The 23168-nt window shown below is 46.0% G+C and overlaps 2 protein-coding genes and 1 long non-coding RNA gene across 3 annotated transcripts; 2 read left to right on the forward strand and 1 right to left on the reverse strand.

Moving 5' to 3' along the window:
* Positions 1-313: 313 nt before the first annotated feature.
* Positions 314-3017, forward strand: LOC108786874. Its single transcript, XR_001941228.1, has 2 exons — positions 314-381; positions 1880-3017. It is a non-coding gene; the product is annotated as an uncharacterized LOC108786874 (long non-coding RNA).
* A 4934-nt stretch (positions 3018-7951) lies between these two features.
* Positions 7952-12083, reverse strand: RPS29 (ribosomal protein S29). Its single transcript, XM_018556267.1, has 3 exons — positions 11973-12083; positions 9770-9869; positions 7952-8139 (listed from the first exon to the last, which is right to left on the reverse strand). Exons 1-3 carry the CDS (start codon positions 12032-12034, stop codon positions 8131-8133), a joined length of 171 nt encoding a protein of 56 aa, XP_018411769.1. The 5' UTR covers positions 12035-12083; the 3' UTR covers positions 7952-8130.
* A 3957-nt stretch (positions 12084-16040) lies between these two features.
* On the forward strand, positions 16041-22421 carry LRR1 (leucine rich repeat protein 1). The gene is made up of 4 exons (XM_018556266.1): positions 16041-16357; positions 17121-17219; positions 19992-20719; positions 22113-22421. The coding sequence occupies exons 1-4, from the start codon at positions 16169-16171 to the stop codon at positions 22366-22368; spliced, it is 1272 nt and encodes a 423-aa protein (XP_018411768.1). The 5' UTR covers positions 16041-16168; the 3' UTR covers positions 22369-22421.
* The last annotated feature ends 747 nt before the right edge of the window (positions 22422-23168 follow it).

Genomic DNA, 23168 nt, shown 5'->3' on the forward strand with positions numbered 1-23168 from the left:
AAGATACATTGAAATACACATTACTAGTTCATATTCACCTCTTGCAGCCAGAAACCGTATCCTATCCATTGCAGGTTGCTGTTTTGGTTGTGAAAGCAGCCGGAGGGAGGGGTGGGAAAAATACTTTCACTGGAGTTGGGCTTTAAGAAACACTTTTTTCTTGATCTGTTGGCTGACACTGCTGGAAGATCCATGGCAGACCTTGTGACTGTTCCTGAGCTGCTCTAATGATGTATCTTGCCTTTTATTATTTGTAATGTTTGCATTCAGTAGTTCATCTTTTGTCACATTTCACTGTTTGTTCATGTACTGTTCTTTCAGGAGAATGAAATGGATGAAATGTCTTCATCTCCAGTTCCGGGAGCTTTGCCATCTTCTCAGGTATATCAGAGTAATGCTTTGGCAGGTTGGGAATCATTTTCAGCATACTAGACATCGCCTTGTATCGAAGGGCATTTTATAACAAGTGGAACAAGCGTGACATTAGCCTCTTGCAGACAGCCTGGTATTATGTCAGGTGAAACAGATCAGCTCTTTGGGAATCCCTCTTTTCTCTACTGTCTACTGAGGGACTCCGCTCCGAAGAATTCTGAGTCATAGGGTTATGCTGCCTCTAGGATAAATGGACACTAGGCAAAAAAACTAAGCCTTTGTAATTTGTTTATTAATGTGGGATGTGGCCTCTTGCTGTTTTTAGGAGAGACACCAATCAAGGTTTACAATGTCTAGACATAGAAAGCAAACATCTGCCAAGAAAGAAAACTAAAATGCTCATTTCCTGCTCCCAGATTCTGGCCTCTCCCTTCTCACAAAGTCATATTGTGACGCTCGACGGAGTGAACCATTGCCAGCGACAAGGAGCTGCTATGCAGGACAACACAGCTGTTCAGGGATCCTGGTAGAACAACATACCTGGCATGTAGGCACCTGGAAGTACATGGAAGAGAAGGTTTAGGCCTCATTCACACTATGCGATTTAGGATCTACGGATTTCTGCCACAGGAATCCCAAATGTCACGTTTAGATGCAGCCGCTGTCACCCATTCAAATTAATGACTGGGTGACAGCAGCCGCATCTGTAAGCAGTCCACATGTAATCGTATATGATCTGATTTACATGCGGTTTCAAATTGATCACTGTCCCTGGATGCACGATAGATGCAGTGGCCGCATCTAAAGGGTAGATTTGAGATTCATGCCACAAGAATCCCAAATCGCACAGTGTGAATGTAGCCTTCAAGGAGAACTATGAGGTGAGTGAAAATCGCTCATCCTCATAGTTTGAACTGACATGTGACAATGAAACTGTCACACGTCAGCTCTATTGATTGGGAAGTGAGGGAACACATACCATCGCTCGCTCATCTCCCTGCAGAGAGCCGTGACTGTCAGTCATCACTCCCCATAGGGATCCCCCCCTTCCTGCGATCCTCCAGCGCTGACTGGAGGAACGGACAGGGGCGGGTACAGCTGGCTCTGCCTTTAGATAGGAGGAGCCGGCTGTCAATCACACAGCTGGGTGGATCTCGACAGTATTGTTGGGATCCGTCCCGGCTGCGGCGGTCTCAGTATACCGCAAGTTGTAGCTCGCTATATACTGAGCTTTGGGTCATAGGAGGAGGTTAGTATATGTTAGTATGTGACCCTAAAGAGAACTGTGGGGAAAAACACTTACCCCCATAGCTCTCGTTTAAGCTTATTATAGCTATATTATAAGTACAGAAATATTTTTAAAAAAAGCTAATACAATTATTTCCGAGCCTGAACACCTTGTGGCTCAGTCGTTGTTGGAATGTCTGTGAATTGGGATTAAAAATAACTTATTTTTATACTTTTGCTTTCACTTTTTTTTTCTCTTCAACCTCTCATTACTCTACAGCAATCGTCCAGCGCAGACCTTTCGGATGTTCCGGCTCTCCCGGCTAATCCAATTCCAGTTATCAAGAATTCTATAAAGCTAAGACTGAACCGATAAAACTCCTCCCAATCTCAACACCTCAGGGTCCATAACCAACCTATTGCCAGATAAACTGCGTGGTCTCTCCAGGGAAAGGAGGGACGACGAGGAGAACATGAGTGATGGGAACACTGCGTAGACTCCTTTTTATTGGGCTGTAACCATCTTTTTCCAGGAGGCCCCAGGTTAGTATGATGGGAATAAGCTCAACTAACAGGTTGCCATCAATCCTAAAAGATGATGAGCGTTACTAAAGGACTCCAGTCCAGAAGAGAGCGAGCCGGTGAGACTGATCATGTTTCTATCTGTATCCAGTAATTAGTTTGTGTAACTCTTTTTTGCAAAGATCGACAATACAATTGGCCTAAAAAAAAAAACTAAAAAAAAAGTCATAGCTGATGCACTTTTATGTTACCTGTTCCTTTTTAACAGTAGTGAGGATCTTTTACACGGGTTTCTTTTAAATCGTCCTTTGCTTTCTTTCACGTGCTTAGAGTTGTGCATGTTGGGTCCCAACACTGGATGTCTGTCTTTTTTTTTTTTTCCCGATGGCTTTACTGAAAATGAAAGTGAACATTTTGCTGTTTTTCGTCTTAACCATTAGATTATAATGTGAGGGTTGACGCTACAATTTAGGCCAATTGAAGGGATTTTTTTTTTTTTAATCATTCATGACCATGTGACGTACAGTTGGTTATTAAACCCGAATCGTCAAAGTACTGTCTACGCTCATCACAGTTCGAAAGCTTGCGAGAAGTACGTGTCACGTGACCTGTGATGGCCAGTAAGAACGTTCTACTGATTTTCAATCAGATATAAACGTTTTCTATAGGCGACTTCTATTTAGACTTGCCGCAATGAGTGCGCTAGCTGAGCTAAGCTAGAGAACAAATGGTGGAAATGTTGCTGGTCGTCCATCTAGCAGTTTTTTTTTTTTTCTTTTGTAACATTCTGCCATTTTGTTTTGGAATTGAAGCTGTAATCTGTCCTGGAAGTTATGTAGGATATAGGAAGTGTATCCATAAGGGGTGTTCGTCGTACCGTCATAGCTAGTTTAAAATTAAAATAATGCAGTCTGCACCTTTTTTTCGATGACGCTTGTTTCTCAAGACTGCCCCCTCCCCTCTGGAGGCAGCGTGGTACCGGTCCACTGTTTTTCTTCCACCTCGCGCATGTACATTTTTCTGTGTTTTGGGTTTTTTGGAAGAAAAAAAAAAAGACCCTTTAAAATAAGTCTACTAGAGCAACCCCAAGTGTTTTCCAGAGTCTGACTTGGGCTTATGTTTCCCCTTTTAAGCCTCTGCAATAAAGACTGACCACAGGCCACACCCCTTTGTTTCATAATGGTTCTTATCTTATGATCCTCACACGGCATTTGAACACCCTTACAACGAACCCATGCAAGGCTTACGCGTTCCACGTAGTTGCATCAGACACCAGATCAGAATAGTCATTTGTTTACAGAAGATAAAGGAAATTTTGGTTGTCCCATTTTATTCGAGTCCACAACTTTATAGCAAGTGTACACTTTTTTTTTTTTTTCTTTTAAAGCAAACTTTATTTTTATTTTCTTTAAAACCTGGATTTTTTTTTTTCGTTCCTTTGCCCTCTCTTTTTGTGTTCGAACTTAAGTTTTAACTTGTTTCCACAACCTGAGGATCAGACTGTTTGCTTCCGCATGATGTATGTATTGTCCTATGACTGGAGTTTGGTTTGTTTTATAGTACCTGTATTCCTTGTATTTTTCAAAAGCTATTTTGTAAACAGATTATGTATTTCTCCATTGAAAAGGAAAAAAAAAATAAAAAACGCACAACCCCACTGACCTGCTTTGTGCCTGTGTGTTGTCATCTCGCCTTCGTCTTTTCAAGAACACATTTAAAGCAGACGTTTATTCCTGTTCGATTTGCTGCTTTTTGGTTCCTCGTTTTTTAATCTCATCAACATGCTAATAAAGTTATTAAAAGAAACAACTGTTTTTTATTATACACCTTATTTTAGATATTATGGCACCATCTATAGGTATTTGTGCTCCTCTATGGAATGCAGGCAGATTATGGCTGGTGTAATGCGTCTATAGCAGGGTAGCTAAACTCCAGCCCTCCAGTTGTGGTGGAACTACAAATCCCATGAGGCATTGCAAGATTCTCAGACACGACTCCCGGAGAGAGATGCATCATGGGATTTGTAGTTTCACCACAGCTGGAGGGCCGCGGTTTGGCTACCCCCTGTGCTATAGGATGCTGAAAACAGGAACTCCAATATCTGACGCTGAGCCTCCATGACTGAAAGAACTTAAATTCAGTGAATGAAAGGGGCGGGAGAGTTCAGCTGGGAAGGAAAAGGCTAGATGATGCAGGACGTCCTCCATCCAGGAAATGAGGTGTCCTCTGACTCTCTGCAGCTTCGAACGCACATTATGAGAAGCTCACACTGTGCAATGAAAGGTAACCTGTTAGAGAAATATGGAGGCTTCCTTCACTAATCACCTAGTTCTAAGGTTATCGATGGCTTGCAGGGGAGTAATTAGAATTCACAGGGCCCCATAGTAAAAATGTGAATACCTTCCCCAGGGGGAAAAAAAAGCACAATATTACAAGATCCTGAATTCCATAGTGGGTGACGAAGGTCTGGAGAGGACATGGCAGTGATAATGATGTCAGCATCTAGGTGACAGAAGAACCAGCACTGTGCAGAATAGAGAACGTTCAGCATTGTATACATGAAGGGTAGCCAGACTCCGGCCCTCCAGCTGTGGTGAAACTACAAATCCCATGATGCATCTCTCTCTGGGAGTCATTCTTTGTTTAGGGTGACAATACGCTGTCGCAGTCTCCACATTTTGCTTGAGTCACACAGGCATCCGATGGAGACTACAAGTGGCTGTTTTCGCACATTACACAGACATGATCAATGTTGTCACCATCGGGAAACCTGCCCTCAGACATGCAATGCAGCCATCACTGGAGTGTAGGCAGGAAGTAGATGTGGGAGATCAGCACTGAGATGCAACCAAGGATGACTAAAGATGACGTGTTTAAAAAAAAAAAAATGCCTAGTACATTAGCAATCTAAAAGGTCGTTCATTTACAATGTACATCTCCTTTAAAGTGACACTAAACTCAGGAGTTACGTCTTAAAAATGCATTCACGTACCTTCAGGCTAGGTGCACACCGCGATTGCCCTGCTGCCCCATTGATTTCAATTGTTAGAGTATTTTTTTTTTACCCATGATAGTGTTCACTTGCACAGGCGGAATACCACGTGATTGGGGTGCCATTCAAAAATAATGGCACCCACAGAGCGATCAGTTCACACCTTGGCCACTCCTGATGGCGCACAAAACTGCGCAGATAGTCTCCTAGGTGTGAACCTTGCCCAAACCAGACTGAGGGGAATTTATCAAAACTGGAGCAGCTGTGCATGGCAACCAATCAGTGGCTCTTTCATTTTCAAATGTTAACTGAACAGAGAAGCTGATTGGTTGTCATGCACAGTGCTCAAGTTTTGATAAATTCCCCTCAATGTATCTTTGTGCCACTCGGCAGTAGATCCTCCAATCATCTCTGAATTGGTGCTGACACTGTCCTTCCTTCTGGAGGGGGGCTACTTTTATTCTCCATGGTCCCTGTGTGTGTTGTAAAGTAGTCACCGCTCCAAACTCGTTCCCGAGATGGACTACAATCTCAGTACAGATGTGTAAACTAAACATGAGATTGAAGTATTCCACTGTGGAACGCTTTTAGCTTTGTTTATTGACTTGCAGTATATATTAAAAAGGTAGCGAGACTTCCTGTTTAGTTTTTAAATTCACATATGTACTTTAATGTGTTTGAAACAAAGCAAGCCCCAGAGATGAATAACTACAGGATTTGTCAAAGGAATGAAATGTGTTAGGCCTTGTTCACACCAAATGCAGAGCAGATCCGCTCAGGTTTTTGTTTAACATGGGCTTTCAGTGCGTTCCAGAGCAGTTTTTTCACCTGCTCTGGAACGCTGCAATGTGAACTGGAGCAAAAAAATACCATTTGGAATACATTGGACGCAGTTTTGATTCGGTCTGCAACTGCTCTTGGTGTGAACAAGACCTGACACTTTGTACTGAGCGCTTCAAGAACCTTAAAGCAGCAAAAGGGAAACTACCATGGATTACAGTAAGGCGCACATTACACTATTGTTGTCACTTTAAGCCTGAGCACAGGCTTTTACATTCCCATACAAGAATACCAAACTAAAGTGGAAGTAAATAAGCTGTTAACAGTCTTAAACGGACACCATTGACAAGCCCAAAGGCCTTAAAATTACCAGTTCCATTATATACATTCAGAGGATGAGGGGCCTGGCATGTCCCATTGCATTTCATGTAAGCAAGTACTTGCCACCCAAAAAAAAAAAAATAGACCGGGGGGGGGCCATTGGTGACATTAGGTCTTGAAATGTCTCCATAAAGAGGACCTGTGTGCCTGTGCGATCACATAAAGGGATCGTTAGCCCCACATGCAATAGTAATAACTAAAAACCCACAAATTTTCAGTTTCTTGGGCGTGCACAATTTTAAAGCTTAACATGTTTGGTGTCTTTTTACCCGACGTGACCCAGTCTCTTATTTTACCAAAAATTGGCTAATTTAAATACCACCAAAAGGCTCTGTCCCCCCCAAAAAATGGTATAAAATTCATTTAACTACAGCGTTGTATGACAGAATACACCCGAGTTTGAGGGAATGATCCAAAACTCACAGCATGGGATGTAGCTCCATTTTCAACTAATTAAATAGTGCCACTCGGTGTCCTCTAGCTGTTTGGTTATAGCCTAGAACAGTCAGAGGGGCCCCTCAGAATTCAGATTAGTACAATGTTTCCTATGTGTGCCTTTGGCAGTTAAAGGTGCAAGGCACAAGCATTTGATTGGGAAAGGTCTATACTAGTCTATGTAGGGGTGAAGCTTGCACTGGACACTGTGGGGCTTACAGGGCGCATTTACATTAAAAGGTATTGTGCTGCTATGTCCCCCCCACCCCATCTTCTCTGCCCAGATAGACAATGCCTGGTAGTATTCGCAAAGCCCACAGCTGAGCATTTCTTGCCGTGATCAATTGGACATTGTAATAATACAAACCCCCAACCCCCCCAAAAAAACAGATACTTCATGCAGGGTCTCTGTCTTTAGTTGTTCACTGGTAATATAACATGGCAGGGCCAATACAAGTTACTGTATTTTAATGCTGGCTCTGAATCATACCACGGCAGTTTAGCATTTTGGGAAATGTTAACAAGCTCTAATACTTGTGTATAGAACAGAATAAAGCCATTTACTGTGTGCGCACATCAATTCTGGAACCATTTGTGATTGGCAAAACAAGGAGCCGGCACCCATCACTCAGACCCACCTGTCTCCAGGAAGTCTAAAGGTGCCCATACACTGTACGATTCTCATACAAGAATCGCAGGAAATCCCGCGATCGTACAGTGTATGGAAGGCGTGCGACCGTTTCTACTGTACGGTCGCACGTCTTCTGTCGAACAAGCAGGCTTGAAAACCCACCGAGAATCATACGATTCTCGGCGGGTTAGTGGCCTGCTTGTTCGACAAATGCCGAACGGGCCGGTGTGCGCACACTGCCCGTTTGCAGTGATCGGAAGCCCGCCCCTCACTGCGGTCATCGGAAGCCCGCCCCTCAGCAGGGCAGGCTTTCGATGATCGCAAGTACGATCTGCCCGTCCAAGATGGGCAGAACGTACGAGCTTTCAATGAGCTTACGACCATCGCAAGACAAAAGGTCTTGCGATGGTCGTAAAGGTGTATGGGCACCTTTAAACCAATCCATGCCACTGTTAAGGCATCAGGTGGACTGTTGTAAAGATGCACCATGACGAACATGGCCTGGTTAAGTCAAAGCAGAAAGTATAAAACCCTGCTTAGAATAAACGCCAACATAACTTCTCTTACTACTCGGGTGTAAAGAAAAAAAAAAAACACAAAACAGAATAAACTTGTAGGGTATAAACCAATTTTATTCACATGTATGTTCTTCAAAAGACTTCGGTACCAACTGATGGGTGTTAAGCAATTTTGTGCCCATGTCCTGTTCTTCAAAGTCTTCGGCACCAACTTCACATGTCATCTGAAGTATGGGTTTATGGCCATAGGTCTTATCCAAATAAGTATCCATTTAGTCCAGCTGAAAGGCAAAAACACAGGTAAAGGAGTGACACAAAATGTAGCCCCCAAACATCCCTTTACTTGTCTAAAGCACAACCCAGAACCTTTCATTTTGCCTTTTCCTGTACCAAGAAATGACATTACTCCCTGTGACATCAGTTCCTATTAACAAAGTCACACCCCCCAGAACTACATCTCCAAAGAGCTATTTCCCTACACAGTGTGGAAAGGTGCTAGGAAAGTCATAGAAACAGCTTTGCTTCAATGGGGAAAGAAAGTGTATTCAGGATACGAGATCTGTAATCCAACAGAGGAGAACTCGCAGTGCTTGGGATATCAGAGCAACAGAGGTGCTGTATTTCAGCTCACTACAGGCAACAATTACCCGACGCCTGGCTTCCTGATTGGCCGAGAAGCCGGCTCCATGCTCTCTCATCACCAGGTGACGAGAGCACAGCCAGCTTTCTGGCCAATCAGAAAGCAAGGTGGCAGGTAATGACTCGCAGTCCAGATTCCTGATTGGCCAGCTTCCCAACCAATCAGGAAGCTAGTCATTACACTCTGCCCATCTTCCTCATTGGCCAGGAAGCCGGCTCCCTTGTCACTTGTGACTTCATCCCTTTAAAGATGCTGACTTTGCACTATTGTATACAGGAGGTGGTTTTGCTTTCCTGATCTGCTTGCTCGTTCCAATTTAGTGCCTCACGTACTGAAGCCACAGGCAGCTAGCATGGCCGCCTCCATATTCCAGTATCCAGGTTTTTAATCCTTTCACCATTGTACGGTTTACATCAGTAGCAGCACCAACCTGCAAACAGACCAGCGGCCACTATAGCAGGCGAGGGTTTGTTAACATTTTCATAGTAGGCCATCTGCTTTCAAGTAGAAGATTGAGTGGCTGCAGAAGGCGCCACTGCCACCCACCCCCATCCAGGGCTCAATTTTTCATCTGTGTGCCGAGGACCTCTATGGCAGGCGCCATGATTGAGAGCCGAGACGACAAGTAAAACACTGATCGCCCCTGGGTAGTATGAACCCGGAAGCGGCAAGCTATGATCACTACTGGATTCAGAGGGATCTTTCCCTGCCCTCTGTACCCAGGAAAGTAGTTAAATGCACTCAGAGCTTGTTTAGCTTCAAAGGAGTACAGAGGCCCATGATGTGTCCTTTAAGAGCCAGTCACTTGCACTATGCCATCAGAGAAAGCATATTAGCCCCCTTGATCCTGTAATAAGGAAAAAATATGAGAGTTCGATAAAATAAGAACCCAGAGGTTTTCAGGTTCTCTGCATTCATAAAATACATTTTGGGGGTTTAACCTCCCCGGTGGTCTGATTATCTTTTTTAATTCCCGCCGGTTCCGCACCCTGCGACGCAGACGCTCGCAAGGGACGGAACCCAGAAGACGGATCAAGGGACAGGGTAAGTAACGCTACGCTGTAATCCCGAGTCTGGCTAGGAGTTACTGCTTATGGTACGGAAAGTTAACCCCGAGCCACACTCTGGAATACCGCCAGGAAGGTTAAAGTAATTCTCAAACCTAAAATTAGCATTTTAAAATGGCTCTGGTAGTGAGAGTTAAATCTTTTCATCTCAGGGTGTAATCTATATTTAACGTTAAGTTGACATGACAATAAAACTGGACTTACCTTGACAAAGCCAATGTCCTTTGCGTATTGCCTGAAGCACTGGCGGCACATGTTTAGTCCGTATTTGCGGATCAGTCCATGTCTGTTTGAGCACACACGGCTGTAAAAGAAAAGATCACCGAGATCAGAAAACAAAATAGTTTGAAGCTTTTACATGTCCATCCAATCCACAAACCTAAAAATTCCTTCTTGTACCTCCTGTCACCTCCTTGGTTTAACCCCTTTTGCTGCCATGGGCATTTTTGGAGTTTTTTTGCACACGTTTTAATCCACATTTTAGCCTGAAAATTACTTGAGAACTATGGAGTAACCTTTTTATCCCATAGTTCTCTTTAGGGTCACGGGAGGACATATACCAACGTCCTCCAGTGACCCAAAGATCAGTATATCGAGTGCTATTACCTGCTATATACTGAGAGCAGCTCAGCTGGGACGGATCACGACAATACTGTCGAGATCCACCCAGCTGGCCGTGTGACAGCAGGATCTGCCTATCTACAGGCAGAGCCAGCTGTGCCCACCCCCTCCTCCAGTCAGCGCCAGAGGATCAGCGACAGGAGGGAGGAACCCCTGCAGGGAGCAGTGACAGTCACGGCTCTCTGCAGGAAGATGATAGGAAAGTGAGCGAGCGATGTGTTCACTCACTTCCGGATCTATAGAGCCGACCTGTGACAGTTTCAATGTCACAGGTCAGCACTGACTATGAGGATGAGTGGAAATCGCTCCCCTCATAGTTCTCCTGTAAAACCCCCAAAACATTCTGAAAGCACAGACCCTGTAAAATAAAATGGCAGTGGCAGCAAATGTTCACACCGCACAATATTAACACAACGCTATCAAACCCAAAATGTTAGTAAAAAATTTGCTTAAGTTAATGTTTGTGCCCAAAAACAAAATTAAATACCCATGTTTTGTAAAACAAAATTAAATACCCATGTTTTGTAAAATATAAAAAGGTTATGCCGAGTAAATAGATACCAAACACGCCCAGATTAAAAACTGCGTGCGTCCGTGAAACAGCAACAAAGTACAGTACCGCAAACTGTCCATATATGCTTGTGAAAAGGCAAGCGTGGTGACACAAATACCCACAGAGTATAAGGGAAAGCAAAACATAAAAAATTAACTCATTTCCAGGCAAATGTGTGTGGCGTAGAAAATTAACCTTTATTTACAGATGTTCCTCAAGTGTATTATCAAGTGCTAAGATTGAAATTGTCTGACAGCATAGTTTTCTTCTAGGGAATAACACGAGTTATTACAGAAGTATTTGGAGGAGCAGGAAAGGGTCCTGGGGGAAGAGCAGCAGCAGGACCCTTTATTCTGAGCACTGGTGACATAGGTAATACGTTGGGAGCTTTGACGCTATTTGTAACAAGACTCCCAAGGCCCATCTTTCTTTCCATTATACTTTATGGGCATTCTTGGTGTCATTCCGTAGAAAAACTGGAAATCCAAAGTCATTTCAATTTACAAATGATGTCCCTATACACGGGGAAGAGCTGTGGTAAAGGATAACTTGATATCTTTTTCAGATTCACGTACAAATTACCTTATGCTTTGCTTCCCATTATACTCTATGGGCATTCCGTTTGGCTTCATTATAGTCTATGGGCATTCTCTTTCCCTGTCAAAGTCTATGGGCATTCCATTCGGTCATTCCTTTTAGCATGCCCCCTTAAACACCCAAACAATGATTATATATTTTCGGAAAGCAGAGGCCACGTAGAATGAAGACATGCTAGTTGCAAGTGTTTATGTTCCACGGTATTTGCGCAAATGTTCCATAAACCAATGTTTTGGAGTCCACAGACACTTGAAATGTTACATTTATAACTCCTAACCATCAGATGATTGCCCCCTTTATAGAAGTCCTACAGCTCCTATTAAAAGACATTCAGTGAGGGATTGCCATGTGATCATCATCTCCATGGAGGAAGACATGACGCCGCTCATCCAATAAGACACCCTGACAGTATAGAGCCCCATCACACATCTAGACGGGAAACCTGACACAGCACTGATGGAATGACCCTCTGTCCCAACCTAGCTCTAACAAGGGGCCCAAAGATGTCAGCGCCGCCATCTCTGTCCCCGGGACGCCATGCGGCCTACAAATCCTCCCCGCCAGCCAAGCCTCGCCGACCCCGTCCTCCCCAACACAACACAGCCCGTCCCCTCCCCCTACACAGCGGACACAGACCAGGATCGGGATCCCTGGCCGAACTTTCTGGGGTGACTCCAGTACAGCTGCTGGTGGCCCATCGTGCTCGTCTCTACGCTCGGGAAAAGGAAGGGGCGGGGCCGCGCACGCGCTAATCAACCCCAGCCGGCCGCTCCCGGCATGCAGCGCGGCCCGAGATTCCCAAACCGCGGCCCACAATGCACCGCGGTATGATCTGATCGCTATGGTGACAGATGCGGCCCACCATGCACCGCGCGATCGCTGTGGAGATGATTGTAACATTATCTGCCCCTTTGTGTGATAGGCAACTGAGAGTGCTCTTGTTATTCTATTATATACATAGGGGGGAATTTATCAACACTAGATCAGGCAAAATCTGGAGCACCTGTGCACAGCAACCAATCAGCTTCTCTCCTTCATTTTCAAATCTTAACTAAACAAACTGAAGAGAGAAGCTGATTGGTTGTCCTGAGAAACTGCTCCAGATTCTGTCTGCTCCAGTTTTGATAAATTCTCCCAATAGTATAGGGACATTAAAGTGCACCTGTCATGATACGTAGGAGGGCTACCATTGTCCCTGTTCTAACTATGTCAGTTGTCTGGCTGTGGGTCAGAGACCCAGAATGAGCATGCGGCAAGTGAATGTTAACACTCATAGGAGCCCACTCCACTGTTGTGCATTCAGGGCCGTCTTTAAAATTAATTGGACCCTGGGCGAACGTTATCATGATGTTGGGCCCAGGCCTACAGGAGGGGCAGCGGAGCATGGAAGAAAGATGGCGATGCCAGGCGGGGGTGCACTATACCAGCCCCTGGAAGCGATCTGGCGGCAGCTCAGCTGCCAGAATCATGCAAAGCAGACAGTCAACCTCCCCCCCTCCCCAAGTGGCAGAACGCCAGGGCCCGGTTGCACGTGTGACCCTGTTAGTTCCGCGTGTGTATCTTTTGCAAGCTCGACGGGGAGCTGCTTTGGGCGCCACAAGAATGACGGGCCAGGACAACTGCCCCTTTTCCCCCACCTTAAAGAGGGCCCAGTTGCATTTAATGTGCACGTCTTAAAGCAGTCTGTTCATTTGAATGGCAGCCTAACAGACCAAAAATCCCTTCTGCATCATTTATGACAGGTTTAAGCATGGTACGCTGTAACGCAGGTGCCCCGAAGAGGTGTGATGCATACTGAAGGTGCGTAATGCATGTCATTGTGCATTGCAGTAACATGCGTGTCAACCTGATTCTCTGTCTTTACCTCTAATAGTGCAATTTGTCTTCTGCAGGCGAGCTGGGAAGTGTGCTGGGAAAGTTTTGCTTTCAACCCGCATATCACTGCAATACACTGATGTGAATGGGCCCTTATACCTATTGTTGTGAGCCGGTATCTGTGAATGTGTGGAAGCATGACAGCCAGACAACTACATGATTCCCTCATGACACGTGTCACTGCAAAAATTATTTCAATCTCTTTAAATCTGCAGAGTTCATTAAAGTGACACTAAACTCAGGAGGTAAATCTTAAAAATACATTCAAGTCCCCTATTAACAACAATGTATCTTTTCTGTGTATCACTCGGCTGTAGATCCTCCAATCATCTCTGAATTGGTGCCGACACTGTCCTTCCTTCTGGAGGGGGGCTACTTTTGTTCCCCATGGTCCCTGTGATGGACGCTCATTCCCAGGATGGACTACAATCTCAGTACAAATTAGTAGGGATGCACTGATACCGTTTTTTTGGTATTGAGTACAAGAATCGATTTTTTCCCCGGTACTAGCCAGTACTGAATACCGATACCGGAAGATCGGTTGTATGTGAAACAGCCGTTAACGGCTGTAGTAACGAGCGGGTCTTTCCTGCCCGTGCGCGCGCTAGGGGGCGCACACGAGCAGGTAAAAAATGCCGTCTGGGGACGGCAACCCGCTGATGCGAGTCTGCCGTCCGTCCGTTTTTTCTTAACGGGCGGACGGCAAGAGGTTAAAGAAGCCAGGCGGTGTGTAATGACTCGCCACCTGGCTTCCTTATTAGCAGGGAAGCCGTCTCCATGCTTCTCATCACATGAAGCTGGCTTCCTGGCCAATCAGAGAGCCTGGAGCCGCGTCATTACACGGCACCCGGCTTCCTGATTGGCCAGCTTCCCGACCAATCAGGAAACAGGGCAGCGAGTCATTATACGCTGCCTGGCTTCCTGATTGGCTGGGAAGCCGGCTCCAGGCTCCCTTGTCACCTGATACCGGAAGCTCGGGTATCGGGCTAGGCATCGGAGCATTTGGGCGAGTACTTGCCCAAATACTCGGCACCGATACTAGTATCGGTGCATCCCTACAAATTAGGGATGCACCGATACCACTATTTTAAGACCGAGTACGAGTACCGATACTTTTGATCAAGTACTCGCAGATACCAATTACCGATACTTTTTCTTAAAGGGACAGGTCACATTTTTTCTAAAGCAATACAAACTAATGCTTTAAGGTCATTTTCTTAATATTATGATTCATGAGATGACGAGGGAGCATGACGCCGGCTTCCCGGCCAATCAGAATGCCGGGCGCTGCGTCATTACACGGCGCCCGGCTTCCGGATTTGCTAGCTTCCTGACCAATCGGGAAGCCGGGCAGCGCGTCATTGCACGCTACCCGGCTTCCTGATTGGCCGGGAAGTCGACTCCATGCTCTCTCATCACAAGTGACGAGAGAGCATGGAGCCGTTTCCCGGCCAATCAGGAAACCGGGCAGCGTGTAATGATGTGCTGCCCGGCTTCCTGATACAGGAAGTACTCGTGCTAGGTATCAGAGCATCCCTACTACAAATTAACTAGCTAAAAGTGAGATTGTAGTCTATCACAGCAGTGAGCTTGGAGCGGTGAATACTTTACAACACACACAGGGACCATGGGGAAGAAAAGTAGCCCCCCTCCAGAAGGAAGGACAGTGTCAGCACCAATTCAGAGATGATTTGAGGATCTACAGCCGAGTGATACACAAATAAGATACATGTTTGTTATAGTTAAGGTACTTGAATGTATTTTTAAGATGTAACTCCCGAGTTTAGTGTCACTAACATTTTAGTTGGTGATACTACCATTCAAGTCCTTATCAGGCACTTCCTCTTATTGAGTGACAGCGCTCTTTTCCTATTTACTAAATGTGCTCCTATTTTGTCACCCTGTCACACGGTCTACCAATGGAAACACATATTATGTAGGCAGGCAGCAGGTGCAGGAGAAGCGGATCCTATCTGCCATATGACCAATCTGTCCAGAAACACTGGCTGGGTGCCATCAAAGTTGTTGTGTGTGTCGGGTGGGGGGAAGGGAGGTTGCATTGCACATGAAAACACACACTAGGAGCATTTTCCGTATGTGCAATGTGGTGCACTGTAGCGGCTACTGTAAGGCTGGGTTCACACCTGGGCGTTTTTCAGCGCTGATCGAATCGCTGAACAACACTCAGCAAGTGAAATCCCATTATTTCCTGTGGGCATGGTTCCCACCTGGGTGTATTTCAGCGTGTCGAAACGTGCTGAAAAACACCCTATGCCCAAACAAGTACAGGAGCTTCTTTGAGGCGTATTTCCACGCGTATCCATTAGGATACAGCCAGATAGCTCTCGTAAACACGCGTTTGACGCACGTTTCCTGGACCGCAAATCATGCGTCATAAGCGCATATTTCGAACGCCCATGTGGGAACCCAGTCTAAATGTGCATCGGTGCCATTTTTATTGAATGACACTGCAAACACACATAATACCACGCATAAATATGCATTTGATCACACGTTATTGCACTGTGCATGAAGTATGTGGAACAACCGTGCAGCTACCTGTGTCCTAAGCCAGGGATTTATATTGTGTTTATTTACACCAGTGACAGTCATTGACAACAAAGTGACTTCCGGCCTAGGGAACAAAGCCGACGGGATAGAGCGACTCTCAGTCCCCTTCTCGCTCTATTACCACGGAGGACCGAAGGGAGAGTGACGTCACACGTACAGAGCGGGAACACAAATTTGTCAGCGAAGGTACCAGAACACCGGATAGAGCGACGTTTTCTCATTCCCCTTCTCGATTTACGTTGGAGGACTAAAGGAAGTCTGACGTCACCCGCGCAAAGCGGGAACACAAATTTGTTAGAGACGCAGCAGGATAGAGCGGCGTTTGTCTGGCCCGCTCTCTATCACCCCCGGAGGAATAGGACCGCTGGACGGGATACTAGGGAGTCATGAGGCTGCAGTGTGAGGTGGAGGTGATTAACCGGATGCTGCCGACATTCGGAATGAGAAACAGAGGGAAGGGCACTCGGGCTGTGCTGTCTGTTGGGAGACAGGAGGAGAAAAAGGGGTCCGGCCAACGGGGGCCCATCTACTTGATGATCTGCACCCTGAAGGACAAGGCCGGATCCAGATATAAGGTGGGTCCTGATTCTGTCACCATGACACTGGGGAGGCTGTCAGTTACCATGGCAACAGGAGAGCATCTTCTGCATGTAGCGGGGAAGAGGACAGAGGTGACAACACGACTGTCACTGGGAAAGAAGGACCTAGGGCAGTGGTGGCGAACTGATGGCATGCGTGCCAGAGCGGGCACGCAGGGACCTCTGTGCTGGCATGCATGCCCAGGTCCACTGTACTGTTGAACTGATGGGCATGCAGGCGCAGTAATGATCTTTGGAGATGCTGGATGCCATGCAGGCACACTGGATTTGGTACTTGTTTAGACCGACTACAAGTAGATTGCCATGAGGGGGGACGACAAGTAGATTGGGCCCCCGCTTTAGTCCTTGGACCAAAGCAGGGGCCCAATTTCACATAGTAACTGGATTTGGGACTTGTTTAGAACGTCACACAGGAGCCTTAGTTTTACTTTAACAAGGGAGAAGTTTGAGTAGAATTGCTCTGGCCAAGAACAAGCTTTCTATATCCGGTCTATCCGGTCATAATGAGTTTGAGCTGATCCATAGCGGTATTAGAAATGTGTTTAATAATGGAGATGCAGCCTGTCTGGTGTATGACAAATAGCCCTTGCACTGAGATGCATACTGTCCTATAATGTATTTATTTTAGGACAGAGAAGTAGTTCTGTTTTTTTCCACATGCCGTTGCATTCTTCTGCACTAGCTGTGGATTTCAGTGGTGAAGGTTGTTCTAAAGAAGTTGTGTTTTGTTTTGATACAGCTACAAGAAAACATCGAAAACTTGTTCTCCAAGTTTTTAAATGAAGGAAAAGCAACAATAAGGCTTAGAGAGCCAGCTGTGGATATCTGTCTCAGCAAGGTATGTTGTATTATTTCTTCCACAGGAATTCTCAAAGAAGATCTCCAGGAAAACATTTTCTTAACCAAGTGCAAGGGTCAAGTGCTGGTTTGTGTCTTGGGACAAAAGTAACAGTTATAGTCACCCAAAGCACTAAGCTGGCCAGCTGTCATGGCGCTCCCTCCAGTCTGTCTCCTCCACAACAACACATTGTCATCTTCCTCGGCGTCCTCACGTCTGAGTACTGTATATAGACATGATGATTTATGGGACCTTAGACCACTGCAGAGGGGGGGGGGATGTTGGAAGGACCGGTCTAAAGCTGGCCAGATGGAAAAAGTGCCACATATTCCTCCATATACTCTAAACTGTGTAGGGATGCAACGATACCGGTATTTGGGTATCGAGCACCAATATTATTTTTTCGGTACTCGGCGATTCCCATTCAGGAAGCCAGGTGCCGTGTAATGACTCACCACCCGGCTTCAGATTAGCAGGGAAGCAGTCCTCATGCTTCTCGTCACTATGTGACGAGAAAGCATGGAGACGGCTTTCTGGCCAATCAGGAAGCCGGGCAGCGTGTAATGACGCGGCGCCTGGCTTCCTGATTGGCCGGCTCCATGCTCCCCATCATTGGGGTGACGAGGGAGCATGAAGCCGGCTTCCCAGCCAATCAGGAAGCCAGGCGCCGCGTCATTACACACTGCCCCGCTTCCTGATTTGGCCGGGAAGCCGGATCCATGCTCCCTCGTCACAAGTCTGCCCAGCTTCCTGATACAGGAAGTATCAGAGCATTTGGGCGAGCACGAGTACTCGCCCAAATACTCGGCATCGGCACTGATACCGATACTAGTATCGGTATTGGTGCATCCCTACTAAACTGTGTGGATGGAGGAATCTCCCGCTGGGCCAAATCTCAGTATCTTGCTAGTCGGCCCCGCTGGCTTTCAAAATACCTGAACAATCTGATTGGATGCCAGCATTGTTCAGGCATTTTGACAGCCATCAGGGCCGACTAGCAAGACACTGAAGCTTGGCCCAGTGGGAGATTCTTCCAGCCACACAGTTTAGCGTAGATGGAGGAATCTGTTGCACTTTTTCCATCTGACCATAAAAAAATCTGCAGATAACCTGTAGGTGCGTGGCCAGCTTAAGAAGAAGCTGGCTCGGAGCATCGGGTGAGTATAAATTTTAATTGTGCATCCAGGAATAGTGATTGATTCCTCACCGCATGTTATTGTATCACATACCATTACATGCTGTGTGCTGGCGTTCAAATGCAGCGACTGCCATTAACTTGAATGGATGACAGCTGCCACTTAAACAGCAGATTAGGGATTCCTGCTGCAGGAAATCGCAAGTTCCTGACACACAAATCACTAATCACACCTAAACATACAGGAGTGAATGGGGCCTAAGCTTTTTGGAGTGTGTTACACACGTTCCACTATGGGGTTTCCCGATTGGATGGACGAGGAGTCGCCATCATTTTTTGTTGTAACCAACTACCACAAGAATAGCAGAAGGCCTTAACTGAATGGAGAAATCTGAGTTTTAGACCAGTCATTACAAAAAGTACTGAAACCAGAGGATCGGAATGATGGCCAATAAATCAGCATTTACAGAAGGTCATCAGTGACGGCCTCCATATTTGTCTATTTGCAGCTCATGTATCGGTCACTGTAATTTATTCTGAGATCATTTACTTTCTCCCCAGCAGATGTCACTGTTTGTTTCTGTTGTGTTGGCTGAGTGCATCTACCTCCTAATAAAACCTGGCGGAATAGTCCGGAACAACAGGATTTATGTTGAAATTAGAAATCTGCTTTATTAAGTGTGGGGATAACATGTCAACAGTTTAAAGTGTATCATTTTAGAGATTTCCTATTGTGTCTCCAGGACAGTAAAGGTGCCCATAGACTGTGCGATTATCGTACGATAATTGCGGGAAATCCCACGATCGTACGATAATCGTGCAGTGTATGGAAGACGTGCGACCGTTTCTACTGTACGGTCGCACGTCTTTTGTCTAACGAGCATGTTTGAAAATCATACGATTTTCGGCTGGTTTGTGGCATGCTCGGGAGACAAATGCCGAACGGGCCGGTGTGCGCACGCGCACACTGCTCGTTCAGCATTACGGTCATCGGAAGCCTGCCCCTCCGCCGGGCGGGCATGCGATGATCGCAAGTACGATCTGCCTGTCCAAGATGGGCAGATAGTACGTTGTTTTTTTTTTTTTGTTTTTTTTATTACTTTACAACCCTCACATGACAAAAGTCTTGCAAGGGTTGTAATGTGTATGGCCACCTTAAGTGAGGGAATTTCTCCCCAGTGGATCACAGGCAGCAAAAATAAATAGGCGGGGGAATTAACCCTTACCTATTCTGTCCAAGATGCAAAAAAAAAAAGTTACATATACACATCCATGGCAAATTTAAGGTCCACTTTTTTGCCAGCCCACATGGTCCCCCTACATAAATGGAGCATGGGGTTGGCAACCCCTTTTTGTAAACAAAGCGTTTGCCCCCCCCAAAAAAAAGAAATGACCTGAGCCCAGCCTATGATGCTTCTGGGAGGCACAGGTTACTTCCCGGCAGACTTAGAAGTTTAAAATCCTGTGTGAAAGCACTAGAGCAGCGGTCGCCAGCCTTTCGGACCTCATGGACCACTAAATTCATCATTTTAACACACTGCATGTAATAGTGAGAAAGAGATATTTAGAAAGTTGACAGTAGATTTTTTTAACGGGTGAGGAATATTATATATGTTATTTGATGTTCTGTTTTTCAGGCCGATGTCTCTAATCTAAAGAACTTCATTTCCGCTGTGGGCTTGGCACATCGAGGCACGGATGCAAGCCCGGTGCCATTGTCACGTCTGATTCCTGCCAAAACCTCAGAAATTGAAAAACCCAGAGCTAGGCTGATCATTACCTGCAAGAAAGATTATCCCCTCACAAAGACCTTCCCCTATTCTTTGGAGCATCTTCAGGTCTCTTTCTGCAAGCTGGCTCGGGTGGACATGAGAATGCTGTGCTTGAAGAGGCTTCAGAAACTTGACCTAAGCAACAACCATATTAAGAAACTTCCCAAGACAATTGGCGACCTCGTGTGTCTCCAAGAATTACATCTTCAGAACAATTTTCTAGAGACCTTCGAGGTGGAGCTGTGTAATTCTACCCTCAGGAATTCTCTGAAGGCATTGGATCTCAGCGAGAATAAATTGAAAGCGCTCCCGATACAATTCTGTAATCTCCGGGAACTCGTAAGTCTCAAGCTCGATAGCAATGAACTTGTTCAGCTGCCTTTTGGCATAGGGAAGCTGTCTAAACTGCGCTTTCTCTCAGCCACCAAAAACAAGCTTCCCTGTCTCCCGAACAGCTTCAGAATGTTGGTGCTTGAGAAACTGGACTTTTTTGGCAATCCATTTGTAGGCGCAACTCCTATGGTTCCCGACATTCAGCTGAAAGTCCCTCTGAGCCTGCTGGAAACTGCTTCAAGGGCAACTATTCGTTACAGGTAGGAATTCTCCGTTTTAAAGCAACACTCCAGGCATACGTCTGTATACACAGATAACATACATATAAGGGAACTGCTTTACCTGCCAAAGGATTTGTGTCTGTAAATAAATTTAAACAGCTCTGTCCTATAGCACCGCTCTATTTGGCAGCACCAGAGACCTGATATTTCACCGCTGCATTGGCACCCAGAGAGAGCAATTGTGTTACTGGCAGGATCACCGGTTACAAAAGCCTTAAAGGAGAACTATGGGGTTAAGTCTTTTCCCCATAGTTTTCCTTAGGGTAACGGGAGGACACAAACTAGCGTCCTCCCGTCAGCTGTAGCTCGCGGTATACTGAGACGCCGCAGTATATCGTGAGCAGCTGCTCGCGGTATACTAAGGCGCTGAAGTGGATCCCGACAATTGTGCCGGGATCCGCCAAGCTGCGTGACTGACAGCTGGCTCTGCCTATCTAAAGGCAGAGCCAGCTGTACCCGCCTCCTCCCCCCGTCCGTTCCGCCAGTCAGCGCTGGCGAATCAGAGCGGGGAGGGGGGAATCCAGCCCCTCCCCTGTCACGGCAGAGAGCCGTGACAGGATCGGGAGGTGAGCGAACGCCGGTATGTGTTTGCTCAACTCCTGATCTACTGAGCCGACCTGTGACAGTCTCATTGTCACAGGTCGGCTAGAACTATGAGGTGAGTGAAAAACACTCACCTCATAGTTCTCTTTTTAAAGATATAAAAAAAAAAACAATGCAACCGCTACATCTAAGGCAAGGGTAGGCAAACTGCGGCCCTCCAGTTGTGGTGAAATGACATATCCGGTCATGCATCTGCCTCTGGGGATTATGCCCGTGTGAGATTTGTAGTTGCACCACAGCTTGATGGCCAGATATTGCTTACCCCTGTTCTAAAGCCTTATGTACATGGACGCCCGGGGCCGTACAAAGTGAAATTCAGGTGTATTACCTGCCAGGGAGCCACATGTGCTGCATAGAGCCTTCGATAGAAATCAAAGGCTGTAAGCCCCTGAACGCATGCTGGATGTCTACACAAGGGAGGCTTTCACAGGTAAATAACATGCATTAAATACGTTAAATGCACATATAAACGTATGGGAAGATTGCTGTTGAAATTAATGACCTGACAACGTGGTCTTGTACAGCTGTTGTCCATAGCAACCAGCTCAAATTGTATTTAACCACAGTTGCGATAATGACTTGCATGAGGGGGTTTGTCCTGTTTTGACAACCAGCATTCATTCAGCAATTTAGGAAACCCAAACCCAGCCTGACTAATGCCGTTTAGACTTGTAATTCAGGTGCTTGGATTTCCTAGTAGCTGGTTGGGATCCTCCATACCAATGTTTTTTCTTTCCATGAAATGCTGATATTGTTCTTTTGTTTGCAGAATCCCATATGGACCGCAGCTCATTCCCAAGCATCTCTGCCATGATCTGTCTGTGGCTAAAACATGTGACTGCGGAGGCCCATGTCTGAGCTCCTTCATCAAGACGATTGTGTCGGTTAATCTGCATCAGGTGTCTCAGTCGGTGGTCCTGGTGGACTCCATGGGGGGCACTGAAGCCCCCATTGTCTGTTATTTTTGTTCTCTCACCTGTTATTCTCTCTTTCTGGATAAATACTTACAGAGCATTAGGATGTAAAACAAAGGCAGCGGGTGGCATTTTGAACTTTTTCAGAAATGACAAACTCCATTGGCTGGACTTGTTGGAGCTTTGGGTTTTGCCGAAGGAAGGAGCGCTGTGTACACTCCAGGCTGCTTCTGATTAGTACTCATTTGTCTTCTCATTGGCAGCCTCTACATCTCGAAAAAAAATGAGAGTGCCTTATACCTCATCGATGCCTCTGGCTCCTCACCCACTGGTAGCTTAAATGGCCACATTCAAGGTAAACCTACCCATAAATGATGACTGCCAAGAAAGCTGTTACCTTGCCAGCGGGGAGCCAATCTGCCTCCAAGATGGCGCCTTCTAATGTTGGGGTGGTTGTAAGAGCAAGCAGGACAACCCTCTAGCATCCAGGGTTCAGCAAACTGTGCAAGGCCTTCTTCATTTACCATTGAAACACCTTCATGTGCCTTGGTACCAGCTGTGTGAGCCCCCATATTATTGAGGTGAGCCAACTGAACACGAGTTCTCTCTCCTACCTTGCTTAACAGGCCTTGAGGCTGATTTAATGACAGAGAACAATGATAATGTGCATGAAGTTAGGTAACTAATAGCAGGCAAAGTTCCAGTTTGTTGATGGGTTGTTGTTGGTTTTGCTGCTCTTTAACTATTGATCTTGCCTTGTGGAGCAGACCTGTATTACTGTCTGGTGTGAAGAAATGACAAAGCAGTGGTGTGTTTTGGAGTGAGTGTTCTTTAATACAGATGGAGAGAGAATCTGCCGCTGGCCATTGCAGGTGAAAGATTGAAAAGGTAAGTTCACTTTCTCACAAATT

Source organism: Nanorana parkeri, unplaced genomic scaffold (assembly GCF_000935625.1).
Source record: "Nanorana parkeri isolate BGI_ZX_2015 unplaced genomic scaffold, ASM93562v1 scaffold230, whole genome shotgun sequence".
Taxonomy (NCBI): domain Eukaryota; kingdom Metazoa; phylum Chordata; class Amphibia; order Anura; family Dicroglossidae; genus Nanorana; species Nanorana parkeri.

Coding starts and splice junctions, on each gene's coding strand:
- RPS29 (XM_018556267.1), bottom strand. CDS start 12,034: ATGGGCCACCAGCAGCTGTACTGGAGTCACCCCAGAAAGTTCGGCCAG. Junction 9,870..11,972: donor GGCCAGGGATCCCGATCCTG/GTCTGTGTCCGC, acceptor TTTCTTTTACAG/CCGTGTGTGCTCAAACAGAC.
- LRR1 (XM_018556266.1), top strand. CDS start 16,169: ATGAGGCTGCAGTGTGAGGTGGAGGTGATTAACCGGATGCTGCCGACA. Junction 17,220..19,991: donor TGGATATCTGTCTCAGCAAG/GTATGTTGTATT, acceptor TCTGTTTTTCAG/GCCGATGTCTCTAATCTAAA. Junction 20,720..22,112: donor AGGGCAACTATTCGTTACAG/GTAGGAATTCTC, acceptor TTTTGTTTGCAG/AATCCCATATGGACCGCAGC.